Consider the following 9,463-nt stretch of genomic DNA (forward strand, 5'->3'; position numbering starts at 1 on the left):
TCAGGGAACCATGGTTACATAAGTAACCTGAGACGTTTTCTTTGCCCAATCACTTCTAGAGGAGAATGCTGGCTATAACAACAGAGTTTCAGAATTACACACTTGAACCCCTAAAACCCATTAAAAGAACAACAGCAATACATCCCTGACTCACCCAGAAAAACAGGCTCCCTACAATTGAAATAACTGAAAAGATTCAACAAACTGAACTTTCAACAAATGGAAAACCAAAAAAAATGTTTGGCCAGAAACACTCCTATACCAAATATATCCAAAAAGCATTTAAGATCAACCGATAAACATCAAAAGGGAAAAAAGCAATGGCAGCCAAACTGTCTGTCTGGAACATGGACAATAAGGCCACATGTTAAGGAAAGATCTCCAGGTCTCTGTTTGTCGTGCTTCTTTCACTGCTTTTATTGCCGGCTTTCTACCTGCAGGAGTAAATGGACCAAGTGCTATAACATTGGCCTGTGGGTTTCTACAATCAATACCAGTCAGAGCAGCAGCACAGAGAAAAACAGAATAACAGAAAGGGAGATAGCACAGACATCAAAAACAAACACAGCTGCCAAACAATTATCACATAACAATAAGTCAGAGGACATAACAACCATAATGACACTAGTGAAACTAGTGTATCAGTGTTGGAACCATTTGTAATTCAATGATTCAATATAACCTTAGTTATTTCTGATAACACACACACTATTTTAGAGGCACACAGATTCCAGCAATTATACCAAGATTTGTCAAGTTCATTTCCTTGTTTCCAAAAATGAAAATGGTGTTTATGTGGGTTTTAGTTCAAGGCACTTTTTCGTTGTAAGAAAACCTATAACATTCATGTCCACTTATTATTGATTTATGGTAAAAATGTCTTGTACAGGTTTTTAGAATATATTACCTTTGACACCTATATAACTTATCTTAAAACATTTACCTAACAAAAACTTCATGCCAAACTCTATTGAGGCTATTTACATATTTACAGTGAGCAACCAATGAAATACAGATAATACAAAAATGGGAACAAGGAATAAGGAAACCATTAGTCTAAAGTGGAAGTAAAGAATGAGTATTTAATTGAAGGAAATCGTGTCCATCAAGCAGTGATAATATTCTACAGACACATTAACACAATACAATAATTCCATGAGTTATGGAATTAACTCCATAAAAACTACTACTGGACAATCACAGCTGAACACAATAGAACTGAAAGAGACACAAAATCGAAGACAAATTACACAACAGCTCTTCAACTCCTCCTCACATGCAAACCAATAAAATTAACTAATCAGCACCTCATAAAATGACACTGATGATTCCTTCACAAATCCAGGTGAGAAGATTGAACATTGCGATTTCAATGACAAAGATAAAGATATCTACCAAATAGATTTACTATAATTTAATTGCATTGTTTTATCAAGTATAAACACATTTCAATCATGACGACTCTCGGAACATTTTAGCAATGTTAATGTATTTGGTCTTGGCGGAACGATCTGCTACGCTGCTGCTGAATTGCTGCTGCTGTTGGTTATTGCTGTAGTTGTAGATTATTGCTGCTGCTGCAAACAAGTACAGGAACTTGCTACTGCCAGTGCATATGGCGATACGCTGCCATGAGTATTTAAGACATACTGCTGCAGCACAAATAGCATATAAAATAACCCCGTAGCAGATCTAGTCAGGTGGAGCTGGGGAAGGTGGAGGGTTTCAGAGAACTCTGAAAGCGCGCTGCAGGAATCTCAAGTGAATGCTAGCCAGCCATATAAATGTAAGGCAGTAAGCTCATTGGCTGCATATGCAGCATGAACCAATCAGCTTGTGCCAAGTCGTTTAACTCGATGAATATCATCAGTTACGTTAACACCCCATCAGAATGCGCCATCTAGAGTTTCATGACTGTACTATATATTTGTGTGGTAATTGTGTTGTAACGGTTTAATGGCAGAGTAACAGCATTTAACAGAGGCATTGAACATAATAAATACATTCAGCAAAGTGTTTCACTAACTTTAAAACAAATCAATGAATTTCCAAACTCATTAAGGCTGGTTTTGGTTTCAGTATGGTGGAAAGTGTTTTCTGATGAAGGTGGATGACTAAGGGTTAATGTTAGTGGTTAAAACATTAGCAACATATTGATACCATACTCCAGTAACATCAACAATACCAGTAAAAAAATCAAGCATCTATCACTGGTAATGTGTTACTTTGTTTCTGCCATTATTGCTAATATACTGTTTAAGGCTAAATGTTTTAATTTAGCAATTAAATCACAAAAAAAAAAAAAATCACATTTCAAATAAATTAGTTTTATAATGTCATATTTAAATTGGTATAGGTGAAATGTGACTGGTATTGGTGCTGATCACTGGCATCTTTTCAATATTTCCCATTTCTCTTCTATGTCCCTTTCAATGAAGGTATCAAAAGAATCATAAATGATATTACATTGTTTTATTGGCAGCCTCGAGCTGAGTCTGATTTAAGAGTGTTCCATTTACCTCAAAGGAATGTTATTTGGATCATTGTCCTGTAAGAGAATACGGATTCACAGAAGGTAAAAGTAATGATGAGGACTGATGTTTCAGTTACACAAACACAAAAATACTATTGTTTTTTTTTCCAGTTGTTTGTACAGAGGTTTTCTTTCCCTAAACATCTAACACAGTATTTTATACCGTATCAAACTGTCACCTTTTGTACTACAGTAACAAAGTTCCCCTTTATGCTATATCTAATTATGTATTCATACCACTGTTCTTTTCAAGTTTTTTTTCTTGTTAAATCAGCTGTAGGTAATACTTACATTCGGTGGTACTGCTGAATTGCTCCTGCGGCGACAGTAAAACGCACCAGCAGCTACAGCAGCAGCAGCCACCAGCAGAACAGCAATATTCCTGCTACAGCAGCTGAAGACAGACCTGAATCTGGAACAGCTAAAGACAGACAATCATTATTACTACAGATAATACATCCAATGTTTACCAATATCTCTGACTGATATTTACATCTTCCTATTGATCATCAGATATTGATTAAACTGATAAACCAGGTGTTTTTTACCAACAGCAGCTAAACAGCATCAGCACTGTGAGCTCAGCACAAGACAGCAGGCAAACAAAATTTAATTAGCTTTTTTAACAGTCCACAACCGGACACTTAAGTTGATTTTAAACAAATGTACTGTTTTTAAAAATCCCTCAAAGGAAATGCATTGAGTGACTGAATGATATACTCACCAGTGACAGAAACACTGAATATGTTCATTCTGGTGATACTGAAGCTGCTGTTTCTGCTGGTGATCAGTAGTTTATAAAGACCAGCGTCTGTGGTTCTGGTGTCTGTGATGGTGAGAGATCCAGTCTGATGATCCAGCTTCAGTCTGTCTGTGAATCTCTCAGTACCTGAATTACACCGAACATCTGTACAGATCTTACTCTGATTTCCAGTGATTTCAGCCATGAGAATGTCATTAAAATACCATCTAATCTCTTCTTGTTGGTTTGTTTGTACATCAGTGTTTAGTGTGACTGAATCTCCCTCCTTTACTGACACTGACACACTGTCTGTATAAACACCAGACACGCCTAAAGAGAAGAAACAGTTAATGTAAGACAAACAAAACTATACAATAGGGCTGTGAATGTTTCTCTACAGATCAAAGTACAGAAATATGTCTGGATTCATAATGTAGCACGTGCAAACAAACAGCAGAATAACATCAATGATTTACACATTCACTCAACAGACAAACGTGAGTCTCATGGATGAGCTTATAGAACTTAACAAACATCATACAAGACAGTTCTATGCAGCACATTTTCATAAGGAATATTAAAGATTAATTTTACCCATAAAGATAGCACCGCATTAAAATTTAAATAATACAATGCCATGTTTTTCTCCAAATAACCTATTGTAATCTCTCACGTAAATTAAGAATGTAGGTACATTTTATTAACTTGGCAAAGCGACTCATTACATTTGATCCGTTTATGCACTGATATAAAACAATATCAACATTTTCTATCGGTATGATGCCATGTTATGATGCCATGAACCTATCTTCACGCCACTGAAACTGACCTGGACTGATTCGACCCTTCGAATTACATGAGCGTGGTAGGCACTGTTGTCAACCTATAATCTCTACACTACTAATAGCCTAATAATATTCCTGTCACTAACTGTGCCAATACGCATGCAAAAATCTGTGCAACATCACAGAATAGATTGTAACAAACCAGTCTTACCATGGTCGAGTAAAAACAAGATCACCAAGAGCAAATTAAAGAGAAGAGTCATTTTCACTTTTCTCCTCAGAAAAAGAATATGAAAAATTAATGCAAAATGTTCTGGTTTGTAGGCGACGCAGTTGTTACACTAGTTCAAATCAAAGTAATCTGAGAGCTTCCCTATGGCTATGAAAGGTAGAGCGAAGATGTAATGAACGTCCCATGCCGATTCTAATTTTCATATGCAAAAAGGCTTTACGCCGTGTAAAATATTACACTAAAAAAATATTACATTTCTTATTCCTAAACCGCAATCTGGATTTTATTTTTTAACAATTTCAAGACAACTGTTTACATGATACTGTTTAAATTATTTTAGCTAGTGAAATAATAAAATAAGGTAAACAAAAAAAAAAAGGTTTTCTCTTTAGGCTATATATCATGTAACAGTAATGTAAGTGAGTAGACTTGTGGAAATAAAACACATTACATTAAATTGAGTCTAGCCTAAAGAACTTTAAACCAGTTGTTCAGGAAGGCAGAGCTCATGTGTAGAGAGAGAGAGGGAAAAAAAAGAGTATCTTCTTTTGTCCCATAAGCACCTGTTGGTGGATATTGTAACTACACACTCTGGCTGCAATAAGCATCTTTTTATTTATTTATTTTTAATTAATGTCATGACTATATAAAATTATGGAAGCTTCCTCCATGGAATAATCCTTCAAATTCAGAGTATGGGTCACCCCTCGGTAGAAATGTTTTTTGTTTTTTTTCGCTCCCTCTCCCTCGCCAAGCCCTTGGAATCATCATCCTGTTATCCTCCTGCTCCATCACAGACTTCCAGGCCTGTGGCTCAACATTGAAAAGTTTTGAAAAGTTAAAGGAATAGTCCACCACAAAATGAAAATAATCCCATAATTTACTCACCCTCACCGTCAAGCCATCCTAGGTGTATACATGGATTTTCTTTATTTAGCTGAACATGATTGGAGATATAAACATATCCTTGCTCTTCCCAGCTTTGTGATTGAATGGTGCCCGAGTTTTTGTAGCTCATCCATCCATCATAAAAGTAATACGACTGGGGTTAATAAATGCCTTTTAAAGCGAAGCAATGGGTAAATCCATATATAAAGTGTCATGAAACCACCTTGTTTTAGCATCAGTCTATCACACCTCAGATTTAAAAAAGACTCCAGAAAATGGGTGTGTAAAGCGGTAGAAAACCTGATTGCATTGTTACACTTTCAGATAAACATAATTTACTATTAAATTTTTTTTTAGATAAAACATAGGTAAACATAGGTTTGGTTAATCTAATACCGACCTACAGGCAGAAACTGAAATCAGCTAAGCCTGTATTAAGGACTGTAAAAAGATGGACTAATGAAGCAGAGCAGGATTTACAAGCTCTGATTCTGATTCTGATTCTAAATAAAACATAGATAAGATAGATAGGTTACAATCGTTGAATAAAGTCTTTATTTTTGTTTTCTTTGTGCACAAAAAGTGTTCTTGTAGCTTCATAAAATTGCGGTTGAAGCACTGATGTCACATGGACTATAAACTATTTTTTTAACCTTGGGAGTGATCTATAACAAGCTCTTGCTCTATTTGGACTTGTTCACTTTCTGCCATGTTTGGATTGCTTTAGTAAACGTGTTTTTTTTTTTGCACTGTTTGTGCTGACAGTTTACCAATTTTGTATATCCACTTTTAAATACTGTTATAGTTAATATTTCTACAAATGTCTTTGCTGTTTTTAATCTGCACTGACAGCAGTTAATAGTAAGTTTATAAATGTCTTGCCGTACTTAATCCACTGTACATCAAGTATGTATATGCTCTGATATTCAATGTAAACATTAATGCAGGGTTTCTTCATGTATTGAATGTTAAACGTAATACAGCATTTACATTAGTTTTGTTGATCCACTCTGAAAACAACCGTGTTGTTTGCATTATGTATTTGTGTTCGAATACACTGCTGATGCAGCATTTAAAGTGTTTTTGTTTTGATTCTTTTGTGAAATCAATTCACAGCAACTGCACTCAGTCCTCCATTTTTGCAAATTTGCGAAGTTTGACAACTCAATATAAAAACACTTAAACTCTTGCTTTTTGCCTTTATTGTCAATGCCAATATGCATTTTTACATTTAATATTTTGTATTTACACTCACACACATTTGAACATGTCTACGGTACATTTGGATGGAGTTTACTTAAAGCAAGTTAGGTTGCTTAATACCTTAATATTATCATAAAAAAATCAAGTTGAGAAAAAGACAATTATGTCAGTTGACAACATTCTGATCATGTGGGACTGATGTACACAATAAAATTAAGTAAATTCAAAAGACCTTTTTTCAGTGTAGATCAGTGCATACTACTGATTTGAATCTGTGCACATGTAGCCCACAATATTTTAATTTTACACTTTCAGTTTATATAATTTGATATATTTAAGTGCTAAATTACAATCACAGTCATGATTAGCAATGTTGTAATTGTTTCATTATGGATGAGTTTAATCCAAGCATCATTATGATGAAGGCCTTATCTTATGGATTTATAACCAGCCAATCCACCGCATTTGAGCACTCACTAGCCTCGTCTCCCTTCTGTTTCACCTGTAAAAAAAATGTAAATTACCATTCAGATAAATACAAAGCCAACATAATCACTCAACATTACTCATGTATATGTGTTTCTATTAATGCTGCATTATTTAATTTGAAGGTCTAATCCTTTACCACCTGTATGCATTAGTAATAATTTTTAAATAGTAATGTATAAGAGCTATAATAACTTTAGATTTGTTAAAGCAGTGCTATTTTAAGCTGTAGTAGCTGTAAGTTTGCCATTGTTTGTATTTATTGCTTGCTGTTTAGCAATATCTCACCAAAACTACAATCACACATATGCATGTATAACAGTACTATAGTGAGAACCTTCTGAGGATTCCTCATCTGATGGTGACTTTTCTTGTTCTGTTGATTTCACAGGTTCCTCTTGAGCTGCATTTATAACAGTACTATAGTGAGAACCTTCTGAGGATTCCTCATCTGTTGGTGACTTTTCTTGTTCTGTTGATTTCACAGGTTTCTCTTGAGCTTTAGAACGAGTTAACCATCCACCAATACTACTAATGATATTTGCAGTGCTCCAGCTGAGTCAGGGTTCTTTCTCCAGGCTATAAGAAGGAACCAGAAGAGAACAACGGTGGTCATTGGAACAAGTTACAAATTTGCTGTAGTTACTGCATTCAACTAATTCGAGTACAGAGTGTAATAGACTATAGCAAACATTACATTTTCTGTTATCAAATTAGTTACTGATTTTACATTGTTTGGCATATACACACAAAAAAATAGTTGTGTTTACAATATAAAACATTTAAAACAAATTACATTTCCATGTTTGTCTGTTAATGATTGTTTGACTGCAACATAAGGATGTTCACTCACCTCAGACTACAGTTTGAGTCTTGTAGCACGTCAATGAGCTGCTTTTTCGAGTATCCGATGTTATTGTTACTCAGATCAAGTTCTTTTAAAAAAGTCAATGCTTTTGTCTTGGCCAAAGACTGGGTTAAATGTGCAACATCTGTAATGCCTCAGTCATTTAGACTAGAAAGAGAGGAAGAAATATCATTTTTATGTTTCATGTTTGCCTTTTCTCAACAAAATTTGGAGGAAAAAAAAATCACTGTCATCTCAATGGGAATGCATTTTGATAAGGAATTTCGCCTGATGGATTTCCAGTGGCATGGAGTTTAGATTTGACAGGGAAATTAACAGAATTGACCAACAGAAGTTGCTTCAGTGAACTCTGAACTGGCTGGAGCCTTGTTCTGCCAATCCAATGGCCATCCATCAGGCGAAACTGCACAAAATATTTACAACGAACAAGGCTATCATTCAAGCAGTGTATCCTCAGCCACTTCATAAAAGTATTGTTCTAGAATATAAAGTGCTGCAGAATAAAGAGTTGCTTGGAAAATGTTTCTCACACACACTTCAAATTCTGTCTTTTTTTCTTTTTTTTTATGTCTGCAGAATTTTGCCATGCAAAAAAAGTACACTATAATGTGACTGCACCTTATTGCACAATAGATCAAATTCAGCCAATTCATAAAAAGACCCAAACATTTTAAATGTATAAAGCTATGCTCTACATTGCCAAATGGTTTAAAATATAAAGATAAAAGGGCAGTTAAAAAATCATTAAATTATACATAATAAAAATAAAAGGCACAATCGAAGTGTCTGCAGGAACACACATTCATTCTTCTTCAACTTAATATATATTCCTCCACTGGGAGGAATTATTTTCCACAAATATGGGAGATATTGAGTAAAAGTGTTTTAGTTAAAATTACAGTGTTAAAGTGATTTTAAGCATTGTGATTTTTGTATGGGAATATTCCTCACCTCAATCTCTTCAGTTGACACCGTGAATTATTCAGTATTTCACACAAGATCTCCAATCCTTTGTTTTCTATTTTATTCTGACTGAGGTCCAGCTCTCTCAGGTGTGAAAGGTTTAAACACAGGGATGGAGACAGGATGATACAGTGTTTCGCTGTAATTCTGCATCCACACAGACTGAAGACAGAAAGAGAAAGAACAATGATCCATGTACAGTTCATGTGTGAGTTAAATTCATCCTAGTCTCGCGTAGCCAGACCTTTAGACTGACGGCTGAAGGTCTTCTTCTTCTTCTGGTGTTTTAAGGCGGTTTGGCAAACCAGCGAAAAAGGTGCATTACCGCCACCTACTGATCTGGAGTGTGGAGTGTGCATAAATTTGGAAGAAAGAAATACAGAAGGAAAAAGAAAGAAAATAAAAAAAGCTAGATTCTATCTATTGTTCCTATGTTTTTCAGGTATTTAAACACATCCAGTCACAGATCAGCTGTTGCCAAACCGCCCCCTGCTGCGCGCTTCAGAAGAGGCAGCCCGGCTGAAGGTCTTCTTCTTCTTCTTTTGGTCTTATGGCGGGTTGCGAACCAACTTCATAGGTGCATAGGCTGAAGGTCTGGAATCCATGGCAGTTTTCATTGGCCAAGGCCCGCCCATGAGGCCGTTTGACCGATATGTCAAACAACCAATCACAGTTCGTTTCATTCATCGTCACGTTTCGGGGCGTGGAAATGTCGCCACAATAACAGTGTGTGTAAAACTCTCGGACGTATTTTAAAGATTCT

General features: G+C 35.5%; 1 protein-coding gene across 1 annotated transcript in view; it reads right to left on the minus strand.

Moving 5' to 3' along the window:
- Positions 1 to 2,824: 2,824 nt before the first annotated feature.
- Positions 2,825 to 9,463, minus strand: part of LOC107705118 (ribonuclease inhibitor-like) — a gene marked incomplete at its 3' end in the record, with an annotated part of 26,776 nt that continues 20,137 nt past the window's right edge. Inside the window, exons 11-14 of the mRNA XM_016508263.1 lie at positions 4,272 to 4,333; positions 3,258 to 3,605; positions 3,027 to 3,090; positions 2,825 to 2,945 (exon numbers count right to left, since the gene is read on the minus strand). Of these exons, the coding sequence (XP_016363749.1) occupies positions 2,825 to 2,945; positions 3,027 to 3,090; positions 3,258 to 3,605; positions 4,272 to 4,333 (595 nt within the window). The remainder of the gene's footprint in view (positions 2,946 to 3,026; positions 3,091 to 3,257; positions 3,606 to 4,271; positions 4,334 to 9,463) is intronic.

The sequence above is a fragment of the Sinocyclocheilus rhinocerous genome, unplaced genomic scaffold (genome assembly GCF_001515625.1).
Source record: "Sinocyclocheilus rhinocerous isolate Xijiao unplaced genomic scaffold, SAMN03320098_v1.1 scaffold8886, whole genome shotgun sequence".
In the NCBI taxonomy this organism is placed as follows: domain Eukaryota; kingdom Metazoa; phylum Chordata; class Actinopteri; order Cypriniformes; family Cyprinidae; genus Sinocyclocheilus; species Sinocyclocheilus rhinocerous.